The following is a 15,756-nucleotide window of genomic DNA, read 5'->3' as shown; positions in this document are numbered from 1 at the left end:
AGTTATTTCGCGATACGGAATTCTAATAATCTATCGTTGCTGAAACTAGTTCACTGAGCACTGAGAAGTAACCGAGAAGTTTGCACGGCACTCGACGCACTCTGGATGCTGAAGTAGCAAAGATGAGCGGCGTGTATTGTGGGTAACGCTCTGGGATTCAACTGTACGGGATCAATAAGGGATAAAACAGTGGATAGTAAGAGGATCCAAGTAACAGAATATCAGGCAATTTCTATTTAAATATTCGAATCTAGTGACCTAACAAATGCAGAAGGATTTAGGATTTACGAAAACAATTTGTTGTATCGCTCAACCGACCGTTATTTGTGAGTGTCTACAAAATTGATAAAATATTTATTTAGATAGATTTATGTCAATCGATCGCACGTAGTTTCGCTAATATATTCCGCACTCATGAATGTAAAGGATCTATCTCTGTACCCTAATTCTGATCTGTTTGGAACTTGCTCCTACAACACAAAGCCAATTCTGCTTTGCGAAACTCGAGTAATGGAAGCTCAAGTATACTTCGGCTCTTCGGGATTCACAGCCGAAATAGAAATTACAATTTGTTCCGCGGTCGCAGATTTCTATTTGCCACGCTGTTTACCATCCTTCGTCGTTGATTTTCGCAGACGTTGCTTCATAGACAAAGCTTCTTCGTTTGAAGACAAATATATTTATTTTCATTTTTCAACATAAGCTAACAAAAGGTAATTAAAATCTGTCGTGTTCTTTCCAAATGCCTTTGCAAAATAATTGCTCTCATTTCCTTCGAGAAGAGCATCTAGAAAAATGTTCGCTCTGCTCTGCCATCTGCACGTAGATCGATAAATTTAGTTGCAGGACAATGTTCGTAACAGCGAGATGAAGATTTACGAGTTTATGAAATACGACATATTAAAATTTACATTTTAAAAACCGTCAGTAGAAAACAGTCTCCGGAAAGACACAGTCGTGCCAGTATTTCCTGTCAATATTTATCAACTTCTCTATTCACAAACTCATGCATGGGATTCTGAACAGATAGTAAATCTAGGTTAGATCCGCGGGTGGTCTACGGACGAATCCTTTTTCCATGATACAGCGATAAACGGCACAACGTAAGATGCGCACCACGGAAAGTATTCAATTTCATCTGGCGTATTTCGACTTGGCGAATGCAGTTTGAAGATTAAGCGTCGCTGCGACGCTTAATTAAATGCGGCACGAGTGTCTCTCGCAATGCAGCTGTGCTTGGGTTCGCAGGGAAAGCCGGCGTCCTTTATTAAACCCTGCCATATTTCGGTCCTTCCCCATACGAGGCATTTTCCACGAGAAACTAGCTACGACGAGGCTCTCTCTTCGTATCACACTACCGCCACGACACCTGTACGCTTTTGAAGGCATTAACTGGCGAAACGAGGAAAACAGTAACACGATCATTACGATAGTCACGTGTGTAGAATCAGCGCACGTGCGTGCTACGTCTGTGATGCTCGTCGACGATACACCAACGGAATTCTGCTTAAATTGTAATCAATCTTCAGAGACTCAAAACGTCAACTACACGCGTGGCGATCAAAGAAATCCACGACAACGAAGCACGCGCTTTATGGAAACCTAGTTTGAAGCGGCTCGTCGAAGACAACGAGAAAGTTAAATAGTCCGCTTTCGAGATACTTTGGCCGGAAAATTTTTACTCGAAACTGGCTGATTGAGTTGAGGCTCAGGCTTAAACTTTAAATGCTCCAGAGGCAACGTTCTTCGGAGAAGTTGCGGATCTCTCTCTCTCTCTCTCTCTCTCTCTTCTTCAGTTACCTATTCCGCTCAGACATCTAGCAATTGGAAATTAATGGCCACCGATTTATCGCCGCTCAGGATCTCTTCTATCTCGCGAGAATACGAATTCGTAATTTCTAATGTCTACTAACAAGTCAGTTAGTCTATGAGGTCGTATAAACTTTACGAGATGCTATTCCAAGAAAGCGCACGCGAATAAAGGAGGAATATCGAATCCAGCTCTGTATTTCCTGCTTCAACTCCACGCAGGCACGAATTCCAAAGAAGCACTTATATCGAATTGCGAACGACGTGAAGCATTACGAGCACGAAAGACTCGCGAAAAATCATATTAATAAACAGCGCGTTGCTGCGAGTAATCAGGCTCGAGCTCGAGCCGGTCGCACGCGATCGGTAATGATTAAAAATCTGCATTACGCATTAATTAAAAGCTCAAAGCTGTGGCTCGTAACGCCGAAGGAAATATTGATTTTTCTGCTTCACTGCCGTTCTCCGGGCGTCTAACCTGCGGTAAGCGCAACCCCTAACAAACTTGTTCTCCTTAACTAGATGTTGAACATAACCTGCAGGGAACTTACCAGTCCTGACGCTTCTGTATTTCCGAACACACCCGTCTTACACACGATCGGCTGACTACTATCGAACGTCTATTTGAAAATCCTGTCCAACAGTCAGCCGATCCAGCCATATTTTTTCAAACGTAGCGGGTCATTGCACGCCTGACGACATCCGAGCCCCGAAGATTTACCACAGACATTAAATTACGACCGGCTGATCTTGGGGATCACGACTCTCTTTGTACGAACTGGAGCAAGCCAAAGTGCAGAATCCCGTGTCTGATATATGTAACTTCTGATACCCATTGGAACTGGTATCGTTATGCAAATAATAAATGAAAATATTGTACGGAATATACGTTTGGTGAAAAACGAACGAATAATTATTTAGTTGCTTTCACAACGTAACTGTAAATTAGATAAATAACTTTGTCGTTACACATGCCATAAACAATTATACTTTCACAATCTTATAAAACTTATAGAACAAAAAATTGTAAAATGATAAAAATTTCAGTATCTTCTACTATTGTTTCCTAATCATTTTATAGATTTGCTTCGTTTTCTCTAAATGCCCTAATACTTATAAGCGGGACCGTATATATTCGTATTATGTGAGAACATACATATTTAGATAGTTTTTACTACGATGCACCGCAATTTTGATATGTATTCGGAGTCATAAACAGGTCTTCTTTACTCGCTGAATCAGGTTCAGTCTGAGTGTATTTGCGTAACGACGAACGGTTATACTCCACCTGGCCGTTTATGCTAGCTGGCAGCGTATTCGCCCCTAGAAGACCGTCTCGTTCTACTTGCTGTGTCAAGTGCAGCCTCGCTATATTTGTCTATTCAAGAACGGTACGATTCTACTTGCTGAAATACCCATAGTCGGTGTATATTTACTCGCGCGCTGACGAACCTATTCCGCCTCTGGAGCATGATTCAAGTTGTACATCTACAACCGGAACTTCGTTGACCAAGTCGCGCGCTGTTCTCGCCTTTTAATCTAGTTATAATCAATATTTGTCCGCGCGATAACCCTATTTTACTTCACCGAGTAAACTCGCGTCCCGATGTCTGACTAGTAACCGACCAGTTCTACTCCCGATTTACGCACGATTTAATCTTGTATTATTTTGCATCGCGTCATTATGCAAATGTGCGTGTGATAAGAATACTATACTATAGCAGAAATTACACACTGCGGTTTCTAAGCTATCTTGATCATCGAAATGATGATTCCGCAGGAGCTTACGTAACGTTGTAAATGTTCTGAGAGTATTTACGTTGAACGAAGTACGCGAATAGTAGAACACAGGTATCGATTAATCGTAAATGTAATCCACTCGCAAGCATACGGAATTACGCATGAAAAAGTTCGCGTGCGTGAACAACCTCCGCTCTTTTATCAACGTTTTACCGACATTAACATTTTCTTGGAATATTTCTTCACGCACATCGGCTAACAATCTCGAACGTACGTGTTCCATTTTTCGGGTCACACGAATTACGTATGAATCAAAGAATATTGTCGCGAAGCGTAGAAGTTTTCATCCAAGTGGATAACGCGTATTCTTTTGGGACTCCATACAATATCGCCACATCGTACGAAGAATCGATTATTCTAATTCAAACATGGCTCGATTCTTAGTAATTTCACCTGTTATTAAATGTATTACAAATCCCTCGTTCTCGACTTTGATACGAAGAAACACACCGCCAAGATAAAGTATAAGTGAAAAAAATCATAAAGTCCGAGGGGATATTTCATAATACGTGGCACGCGACTGAGCTATTAACCTACCATTATGAAAGAATCAACGCTCCACGTAGCGTTTTGAGTTAGCTGTTACGTGTACGCGAGTGAACGCCACTGAACGCGTTATAAGAGGAAGTTCTATACCTGAGAATTTGGCTTAAGGACATAAAATTCTGATAGCCGAATTCCTGAATTTTTTCCACCTAATTATCTCTCATTTCCAACGACGTATTTTTACGGGCCATCAAAGACAAACTAGCTCAAAGCTATTCTGCATTCCGATGATTTATGGCAGGTACTTAGAGTGCGTGTGTGAGATTATGCAGATGCGTTACGATGATTAGTGACTCTAAATCACGCAATTATCGGCTATCGAAGATATGATTATTAGGCGTGAGAGAGATTAGGAATAGCAAATAGCTAACTGCTACGGTAATTATTTTATCATGTAGATAGAAATATTCAGAAATTTATAAAGGGTAGTACTGTGAGTTATACATACAATAGAAATCATTAAATTATACACTGGCTAACATATTTCCCAAATTGTGAATTACTGTGCATTATTATACAACGAATAACGCATTTGTGTAGGGGCACGGCAGCAAGATCGAACGTCGTCAAAAGAAACGATGAGAGGATTCGGACGAACCTGGACCGGAACGGCGCGATAATAATATGTGGACGACTTGGCCGCGGACGAGACGCAAGTGGCGGGACTCGGACTCGTCGCGTGGCGGACACGAGACTCGTGGTAACCGCGACGGTTTTCGTTTTATCTATTCGGTGGTGTTGGCAGCTTGCATGGCAGCACAGGAAGCGAGGAGCGCCAAGTGTCCACCGCCAGACACGATACCTGGCTGCCCTTGTTACAATTTCGAGGACGGGCTGTTCCTGGAATGTGCCGGGGCCACCGAGGAATCCCTCAGGACCGCTTTGTCCAGTGTAATACACGCCGCTGGTGGAGAAGGTACGTACTACGCGTGGCCACCATCTATGACGAGGGAATACATTAGGATAAATAAGGGATTTCGTTTCCGCCGGACGGGATTTTCTTCTCCTTTGTCCCGAGACCCGATTAAGCGAGCTTGTATTCAACACCGCACAGAATAATTACCCGAATACGTTTAGATTGTGTTCTCAATTAAGAGATCTCGAGTAACTCCTACGTTTATCTCGCTGAACTGGTTTTTATGCAAACAGATACTACGTCTCGAATAGCTTTGAATCCATTATACCACATATTTAATGTATAATCTACGTGTTTTGGTTAAGTAGATCGAGCGAATTACGACTGTTCCAGGAGCGATAGTTCAATCCCTAAGCGTTTACGAGCTAGACAGAAGAGTGGAGGAACTTCGATCTATCGCCTTTCCAGCCGGTTCTCAGATCAGGCATCTGCAGATATCTCATTCGGCAATTCGCGAGATAAGCGAAGATGCGTTTAAAAGATTAAGCAAAAGCTTAGAATCCTTGGCGCTGGTGTCTGGTCGACTTCCACACGTGCCGCAGAAGGCGATGGCAACCTTGAGTTCCCTGAAAGCTCTGGATTTAGAGGCGAATCTGGTGCACGAGCTTCCTAGTTACAGCTTCTACGGACTTTCTCTGATTAAATTGAACCTGAAGGGCAACCAGATAATAAAAATATCTGAATACGCGTTCGCAGGCTTGGAAGATACTCTGACGGATCTAAGTCTGGCTGAAAATAAAATCCGAGTATTTCCTATGACGTCTTTAAGGAGATTGGAACACCTAACGTCGCTTAGACTAGCTTGGAACGAGGTATCCGAGCTTCCAGAAGATGGATACTCGAGATTAGACGCTCTAAACTTTCTCGATCTAACCAGCAACAACTTCAAGAAGATCCCTCTCAACTGTTTTCGTTGTTGTCCGTCCCTCAAGACTCTGTCTCTCTACTATAACGCCGTCGAGTTCGTCGATAAGGACGCGTTCATATCACTGATCGATCTCGAGTCCATCGATCTAAGCCACAACAAGATCGTGTCACTGGATGTATCCACGTTCAGAGCAAACCAGAGGCTTAGGTCCATCGATCTTAGTAACAATCACATTCATTACATCCGCGGCGTGTTCTCCAAGTTACCAGAGCTGAAGGAGCTATTCCTGGCGGAGAACAACATCCTGGAAATACCCGCTGAAACGTTCGCTGGAAGTACAAGCTTATCGGTGGTGTATCTTCAACAAAACGCTATTAGGAAAATCGACGCGCGCGGTCTAGCGACGTTAAGCCACCTGACACAGCTACACTTGAGCGGCAACTACATCGAGAAAGTGCCGCGAGACTTTCTCGAGCATTGCGACAATCTCTCGACCCTGTCTCTGGATGGAAACAACATCCGCGAGCTGGAGGTGGGAACGTTCGCGAAAGCAAAGTCGTTGAGAGAGCTGCGACTGCAAGACAATCAGATTACCGAAGTAAAGAGAGGCGTTTTCGCGCCTTTACCGTCGCTCTTGGAACTGCATTTACAGAATAACGCGATAACGGACATGGAAACCGGCGCTTTGAGATCCCTGCACAGTCTCCAACACGTCAATCTTCAAGGTAATCTTCTGGCGGTGTTGGGCGATGTGTTCCAAGTGTCGAACGATGTCGGACAAAATGGAAACAGCGGCAGCTCGTTGGTGTCCATACAGTTAGACAACAACGGCCTCGGTGTCCTGCACAATGACTCCTTAAGAGGCCAAGCGTCGGTCAGAATCATGTGGCTCGGCCACAACAGATTAACCCGCCTCCAAGCTCCTTTGTTCCGGGACCTGTTGCTGGTCGAGCGATTATATCTAACAAATAACTCCATCTCACGAATCGAGGACACCGCCTTTCAGCCGATGCAGGCGCTCAAGTTCCTCGAGCTAAGCATGAACCGCTTAAGCCACGTCACAGTGAGAACTTTCTCGGAATTACACGAGCTGGAAGAACTTTACCTGCAGGACAATGGGCTGCGTCGCTTGGACCCTTATGCATTGACCGCTTTAAAGCGACTTCGCGTACTTGACCTAGCCAACAATCATCTGAACGTGTTGCACGACAAGATCTTCCAAGAGGGCTTACCGATCCGGACGTTGAATCTCAAGAACTGTACCGTTAGCGTAATCGAAAACGGAGCGTTCAGAGGGTTGAACAACCTGTACGAATTGAACTTGGAACACAATCATCTCACTGCCTCTACGTTGGATCGTCTTGACATTCCTGGACTCAGAGTGTTGAGAATATCGTACAACAATTTTAGTCAGATCAATGGAAATTCTTTAGACGGACTACCGTCTCTTCAGCATCTGGCTATGGATTCTTCTCAACTCTACAGAATGCCACCAGAGATATTCTCGAAGAATAAGAACCTTGGTAAAATTCTGTTAAGCAACAATCTCCTCCGGATGCTACCTAGTCTTCTCTTCCTTGGTTTGGACTCGTTGAAAGAAGTAAAACTGGACGGTAACAGATTCCAAGAGATACCGTACGACGTGTTCGCGAACGCTACTACGGTTGAGTTTCTGTCATTGGCTAACAACGTGATTGTAAACGTAGACATGTCAAAGTTAAACGGGTTGACCAATTTACGGGAATTGGATCTGCGTGGCAATTACATCATGACTCTTTCTGGATTCGCCGGCGTAAATCTCTCTCGATTGATATCGGTAGACCTGAGTCACAATCATCTAGCTGCTCTGCCGGCCAACTTCTTTGCCCGATCCAACTTACTTCGCAAAGTCGAGTTGGCCGCTAACAAATTTCATCAGATCCCGGCGGTCGCCCTGTCCGCGCAGAATATCCCAAACTTAACCTGGTTGAATGTCACGGCCAATCCATTAGTCAGGATACACGAGATTAGTTCAAAAGCAAAGTATCCTGCTCTTCAGGAGATTCATATTTCTGGAACGAATCTGACGATCGTTACGAGTCAGGACTTCGAAGCGTTCCCAGCATTGATGCACTTGTTCATGGGCAACAACATGATTTCGCGAGTGTCGCCGAGCGCGTTCCGCAGTTTGCTCGAACTATTAACCTTGGACTTAAGCATGAACGAGCTCGAGCTACTGCCTCAGGAGAGATTAAAAGGACTGGAACACCTCAGGATACTTAATCTCACGCACAATCGCTTGAAAGAACTCGAGGATTTCCCGCCTGATCTAAAGGCCCTACAAGTGCTGGATCTCTCGTATAATCAGATCGGCGGTGTGGGTAAGAGCACGTTCCAACATCTCGAGAATCTCGCTGAACTTCATCTCTACGGAAATTGGATATCTTCCATTTCTCCGGATGCGTTCAAGCCCTTGAAGAAACTGAGAATTCTCGATCTGAGTAGGAATTATTTAGAGAATTTGCCGTTGAATGCCTTCCGACCACTGGAAACGCAAATACGGAGCCTTCGTGCAGAAGGTAATCTACTTAAATATTTTTTCCTACTTACTCTTTCTAGTTACAGTTATTCAAAGAGTTGAGACTTTCATGCTGGTATCATAGAATTTGTAGAGTCTAAGATACGAACTACGTTTCTAAGGAAGGTGAATGCGATGGTGCTAACTGCCATCGCACGATCCACTTCACATTCAGAAAAATTCAACGATAAATTCTAAGATTCTCTGAAATTCTAAAATTCTCTGGATAATTATGATTTAGATAGAGAGCACGTGTCGTAAAACTAAAATTGTTATTAACATTCCCGAGGTATAGCGTAGCAACCTTTACTTATACGACAACGATATTCATCCATCTCTCGCGAAACAGCAATTATGCAAGATTAAACGTTTTTCTGGATATAGAGAACCCACTGCACTGCGGTTGCGAGTCTCAAGAGCTCTGGGAGTGGCTGCGTGATCATCAGAAACTGGTGGGCGGTGGCGTAACACGGAATCGAGGAGGTGGATTGCGAATGAACGACATGGACAGCGGATTACTCAGGTGCCAACAGCCACCGGAATTACAAGGATTGGTGTTCCTCGAGCTGGACCCGCACGCTTTCTGTTCCGCGCCTCTCGTCTTGAAACTTGCGATTCAGGATATCCAACCGTTCTCCGTTTTGGTATCGTGGCAGAGTAGAAATCACTCGGGTATTCGCGGTTATCAAGTGGCTTACCACACAATGGAAAACATCGATGAGGTAACACCAAGACATTGTCTTTACATAGAAGTAGCTAATTTATGGATCCTCGGCCTCTATGGAATTTCTCAATTTGTACGATGTTCAGTGATTAATTTTCATGTGCCTCTCTTTACATCTTCGTGTTTTTCTTCTCGATCATTCTAAATACCTACACCTACACACGAGAGCTTATATCGATTAAAAACGCATGAAATCCTGACTGACACGATCAGATTCATAGAGGTACATGATCTGCGAAAAAGTCTCTAATATATTATGAGTATACCGTATCCTGTCAAAATATACCAATCTTGTTAATCTTCTTTTTTTCGATAAAATTTTCAGATCCGAGCAAAGATCCTGGAGCCAAATTCGCGTTCGACGAAACTCTCAAAGCTCTCCCCAAACACTCGGTATTTGATCTGCGTATTTGGCTTGGGCAACTGGATGGGCCAACGTCTCGAAGAAGACACGATGGACCAATTTAACTTCTCGAATCACGAAACATTCGAGTCGCCGTCGGATATGCAAATGGCAGATTCGTCTACGAGTCGTTGCACCGAAGTGAAGACCCTGGAATCACCGGACGCGGTAATCAGCAGCGATGGTTCGTCGATGGGCGACGTCGGTAGTGTCAGCAGTTTCCTGACAAGACGTTTGGGTTTGATAGTCGGCTGTTGCATGGGATTCGTTGTGTTCTTGCTTCTCGTGTCCGTTCTCGGCTATCTGAAGGTGAAGAAGCAAAGAGAGGCCGTGAAGAGGGAACAACCGATTCCTCCGGAGTACATTTCCTATAGGCACTTTAGCATTCAGAGCGGAGAAGCTGGACACGCGGCCAGACAAGCCAGCCAAGACGGTCAACACTCGAACTTCATCAACAGTATGGGCAACACTAACTTGAATGTATGAGACAAGTTAAAAAACTCCCGAGGCGTGGAGGTTTCGAACGTTTGAACAGATCTGGATGGTTTTTCCTCCTGGGTTCTATCGTCAAACGCGTAACCTTCCCGACTCGTGGCAGTTTTCTCCTTCTCGATCGAACTCGAACCTTCAAATCGAAGTTAACTAATCAACCGAAACGGAAAGCTCTCAAGGAAGATCGTCGACTTTGAAGCGACGAAAAGAAACTTCAGCCAAAAAGTTTGTGTCGCGTTTGTGCAAACACTAAAAGTGAACGACCTAGTTAACCGAGCATTTTATATGTGAATTTTCTACGAGTCTTAACTTTATTCGATGTAGCTTTACTCGGTGGACCGTGAACGTACATAACAGGCTCTGTACGGCAAGTGTGTTCGGTGCATCGTGGTCTGCGTAGGATCGGAGAATTTCATTACGCAGCAGTCGCGTTCTCTGGACGATTTACGAGTATAAACATGGTACGCAAGGACCCATTCGGACTCGCGCGAAGCATGGTGTATTGTGTTTTCTAAATGGCTCGGCAAACCGGTCGCGTGGGTAACGGCGTAACAGCGGACAATGCGACGCGTCGTTTCGTATAACTGCGTTCTTGAATTTCCGCTAGCAACGCAGCAAGGGGCCAGTTACCCTGTCAGACGATGATGAATCGCGTAGCGGAGGTACGACACTATCGTGCGAGGATCATCGTTCGTGGATCGTTCGTACGCTGGTAACGAGACACGTTTGTACATAAATGAACAGTTTCGAATCGTTGTTGCGAGATGAACAGCGACGTTCAAGAAGAATTCAAACAATTTAGGCGAACAATTTCAACGATTCTTCATTTAGCAAAATGTAGCTCAGTTAGGCTGAAAGCATTGATTCCGCTTGGCTCGACGTAGAAGTTAAAATCGACTCGCCAAAAAAGAAAAACGTCTTTTCGCGTTCGTGAATTAAGCAAAACATACAACGCCGGTATTGATTCTTCGAGTTCGCGACTTTTCGAGTATATCGTTGATATCGTTGTTGCATCGTGGAAACGTGCACTCGTGGAAACGAATATTTGGTACTGTGGGACTATCGCACCTCTTTGCTGTATCATAGGCTAAACGGCACGGATGTTATCAGAATATACATTGGAAATTAGGTTGCGTAATAACCAGCGAATCGTAGTTCAGGTGACAAAGAGAAACTGGGCTCTAGCGAGAATGTAACTGCGATAGGCCATGTTGCTCGTTGCGTTGAATAGAACCGGATACGGTCGATAAGTGTGTATCGTGAATGTTCGAATGCATCGTGAAAGATCTCACATGCTGTGTACTGTAACATATACATATGTCACTGTAATAAAAATGCAAATTCTTTTTTAACCAACAACTTGTTGTATGAACATCCCTTCTAAATTATTATCGTCCAAAGATATCCACTTTCCAAAGAACAAAAGATATCCAGCTATCAAAAATTCCCAAGGATAATTTTACGTTTCGAATGGCTGACGAATCTCCGACAGATAAAACAGAATAAAATATGAATTCCATAAATAGAATAGAATGTTAAAATAAAAAATATTAAAATTATTCAAATAAATAAATATTGAAAGCAGAAAAATCTACAAAATACTCGGGACGTTTCGGATAATTGGAATCCTTCAAATAAGCCGCGTACTCCCAACTATTTCGGCTCGCTTCTACCTCTTCAACCCGATTCTCCGTAATTTGTATAAATTTTCCAGCGTCTCAACGAGATGTTCCCTGTCCACTTTATCCACTTGCATTAACCCCTCCTGACAATTTTAACGTGATTTTCTTTTCTTTTTCTGCTTTCCTTTTTCCAGCAACCGGAAACTAACCACCGATTCGTAATGTAATTGATAATTGTAATTTGCAAATTAATCACAATCGATCCGTCATACACACAAAGAATCAGAGCTTCTACTAAAAGATGTCAAAGACGAGAAACGCGAAGATGTCGGATAACCGCGGTGATAGGGCGGTGGGCTGTCGTTCACAGAGGACACGAAATTGCGTGAAATAAAGGACAAAAACGTAGAGTGGAAACTATCCACAGCGTACACATTTTTCTCGGCTGATAGAGCTGTCCAAACGTTTTTCGTTTCGCTCTTTAATCCCGTTTGATGCACGCTTCACCAGCCACCTACTGTCCTACAGTTACGTTCTAAATGGAGACCATTAATCGCGGATACGATCAAATGCGCGAATGCTACTGAAAAAACCTCGCATTAAAAGTGGCCGGCTCGTTTGTTCGAATCACGTTATTACAAACAAAAACACCAGCCCTTTGATCAACCTGCAAACTTGACTGAACAAAAGATCCTCCGCTTTTCACAATTTCAAAATTAAAATATCGACCGTTTAAATAGCAAAGTATCTTCATCGAGGATATCTAATTATTAATTTATTTAGTAATATCAGTCACTCGGGAATATTTTAATATATCGTAAAGAAATTTTTAAAGTTATGAAATTAAAAATCTGGGCAGTTTCCAGAATGACGCGTCTCTAATCATGTCGATGATTCGGTATTAGCCATATAGTAAATAACATTAAATGAAATTTCGAATTTAATGAATTTTTCAGATTCTTAATTCGAACTTGCTGATATTTCAATACAAGAGAAAGAAAGATAAAACGCGATGGAATTGTACGTTGCATTTCGATTATTTATACAGCTGTTGCTTAAAAAGTTTACTTAAAAGCTAGACAAGCTTCGGATTGAGCGCGGTGGATGTGACTGAAAGAACCGGGAAACAGCCTTGGAAAAAACTTTCTCTAATCTTGCCACTTTAGAAGCGTCGCACGGAAAGACGAGCAGAAACGGGTAAAAACACAACGTGTCTTTTACGACAAAATGTAGAAACGTGTAAAAGTACAAGGAGTTGCTTTCAAAGAAAACTTCTCTAAGACGACGCATTCAACGCAAATTGAAATTGTTTGAATCATCGTGCCCTCGTAACTATTTTCAAAGCGGTATTTCGATAGCTACTCCGTAAAACAATAAACGACTTCTTCAGAACGTTTAGAGATAACGTTGAAAATTCTCCGCAGTGGTTAATTCTTAAAAAAGCTGCACGATTACATTGAATTTGTTGCCCAACACAATCTTTGTATCGTTTTAATCATCTAAATTATGGCTGTTAGACAGCTACTATCTATATTAAATATCATAGTACGCAATTCAATTATTAATTTTGTTATCTACAAGAAATTAAAGACACGTAGTTTTTGTGTCTGATAGCGATAGATAGATATGCGAAATAATCACTTTCAAAATTATTAATTCTAAATTCTTGCTGATTTTGTTGTATTAGCAGAGGATTAATTTCCAACATATTTCATGAAAATTCAAACGAGTACCGATTACTCCAATAGCGATAGCGCCTCGTTTAAAGTCGCTCTTAATTACTTGGTCCGAATAATGACTGAAGCAGGACTAATTGTAAGCCGGTTTATCGTGCCGCGGGTTGGATGAACTGATAGAAATGTCTGTGATAGTGGGAGCCGCAATGCCTATCTCGACATCTCGTCGAAAATAATGGTACCTTCGAGCGCTCGATTCTCACATATTATCGGTCGCTATCGATGAAATTTCGATCTCCTCCAACTCTCTCCTCTCCATCGTTATTTATCAGAAATATCGAGTGCCATGCATAAATCGATCTTTTCCACGTAATACTCAGTGCCTTTTGTTAAAAAAAAAAAAAAAAAAAAATAAAATTCGTTGGAACAGTTTTCACAGATTGCTTGATACATCCTTTATCGAGTAACTATAGCCGTAAATAACTACTGTTGCGAATTAAAGAAAATAATCTACAAAGTTAGCTACTTGTTTTCAGGAATCGCGCGTCCGATTAAATTAATTCTTTCTCAACCCTTCTTTTTTTCTGTTCTTCGAAGCTAAAGAAGTCCGAGAAACTTTTTAAAGGTCCTTTGTTTTTAGTTAGAAGACGGAACTTCTTTCGGAAACAATCCTGAAACCGCAGACAGAGCACTAACGCAGTGGCCGATTGTCCTTGCGTCGGACTTGCGCCAACTCGGTTAACACTTCGAGTACCGCGGATCGATATTACTCGTTCGTTTTCCGCTCTCCCACATAATTCTCTTCTTCACGATTCCGATTACGTCCGAGACTTTTCCGATTCGACACCAAACGGTTAGCTGAAAAGCCCCTGGCTGAGATTACGTAACTCGCTAAAATCACGTACTTCACTCGTTTATCATGATCTTGACTGCGGTTTCAAGCGAACCTATTCGCTTTCTAACCTTCTTCTTTCTCTATCGACTATTAAAAAGCACACAAATGGAGCAAACAAGGTTCATTCTCAAAAGCCGTACTCTGTCAAGGCAGCTAGCTATCGCTAGACCACGAATTTTTATATATTTATAAGAAGCTTAAATACCTACACATATATAAAATGCACAGAATATACAATATTATATTAGAATGTCCAAAATAAAATACAACAGTACGTACTTTGTTCATTCGAACAAGTTAATGTTCAACGTCGGTTAATAAAAATATGAAATTGCGTAAATATCGGTGGCAATCCAACTGTCGCGCCCAGAGAACCAAAGGAATCAAAGAGATCCTGGCCAAACAACCGGAAAACTAAAACCGCAAAATCAGCATTAAGACTGATTACAGTTTCGCTGCCATTAGTTTACCGCTAGAAACCAAACAATTTGCCCCCACTTTTACACCATTAAATGTATTAGTTCGATTTAGAGCTTCGAATTTGCCGACTTCCAAAGTTACTCGTCACGAGTGACAAGTTAGACCACCGAATTTCATCGATGGTCCATCTTTCCGTTCGAAGGAGAAGAGAAGGAGAGAGAGAGAGAGAGAGAGAGAGAGAGAGAGATAGGTAGGGAGAGAAGACGGCTCGTTTCCTTGAAATTCGGCGTGGAAACGGGCTGGATAGATGTTGTTTCGATCGCAACACGTGCTTTGCCACGATTAAGTCCCGGCGACGGAATTACCCTACCACTGTATAAGACGGATTCGGTCTTGGTTGAAATGTTGAGCTCTTGGTTGGAAACGGTGTTACATGCACGATTCGTAGCGTCATGTTCTGCGAATGGAAATCGAGGTTGTCGATAACGACAGACAAGATCCGAGGAACTCGTGAGATAGTTGAGTGTTCGCGTGCTTCCATAGTTTGCAAATAATTGCATTTCATCGTCAAATCTGCATGTTATTCTTGCGCTCCAGTCTGATTAAATGATCATGTTTCTATTTGTCAATCCTGCTGTTTTCTGGATTATTTTAGAACAATCGTATCTCTCGTTCCTTAGGTTGGAAGGAAATATCGAAGTGGATGCTAATGTATTTCTTAAAACAAAATGTTGATTTACCGATCATCGGTTTATTGATTTCCATGGAGACTTCGATTAAAATGAAAATGAGATTGGATATAAAAGTCCGAAGACGATAACAGAGTTACAGATAGTCGAGAGAAGTTAATTTATAATTTACAAACGCTACAAACAATGTGCCATTGAAAAGAGAGATATTACTTGTAGAGTGCACAAAACGGAGAACAATTGAACCTTGGAAGAATTGAAACATCAGTTTTCAGCCATATACCGGCTGTTCAACGATGCGATCGAAAATTTGCAAACATCCCTCTTTTGCCATGAGAA

General features: G+C 42.4%; 1 protein-coding gene across 4 annotated transcripts in view; it reads left to right on the top strand.

The window, feature by feature from the left end:
• LOC126874086 (protein artichoke-like) overlaps positions 1–11,468 on the top strand; it is a 182,864-nt gene extending 171,396 nt beyond the window's left edge. For all 4 annotated transcript variants that reach the window (XM_050635702.1, XM_050635704.1, XM_050635701.1 and 1 more), the window contains 4 exons: positions 4,696–5,071; positions 5,405–8,497; positions 8,881–9,218; positions 9,546–11,468. In XM_050635702.1, the coding sequence (XP_050491659.1) occupies positions 4,780–5,071; positions 5,405–8,497; positions 8,881–9,218; positions 9,546–10,109 (4,287 nt within the window). In that variant the 5' untranslated portion in view covers positions 4,696–4,779 and the 3' untranslated portion in view covers positions 10,110–11,468. The remainder of the gene's footprint in view (positions 1–4,695; positions 5,072–5,404; positions 8,498–8,880; positions 9,219–9,545) is intronic.
• Positions 11,469–15,756: the final 4,288 nt, after the last annotated feature.

Source organism: Bombus huntii, chromosome 15, assembly GCF_024542735.1.
Source record: "Bombus huntii isolate Logan2020A chromosome 15, iyBomHunt1.1, whole genome shotgun sequence".
Taxonomy (NCBI): Eukaryota; Metazoa; Arthropoda; class Insecta; order Hymenoptera; family Apidae; genus Bombus; species Bombus huntii.
Note: the sequence above shows the minus strand (reverse complement) of the source record. Positions and strands in the feature narration are given on the sequence as shown.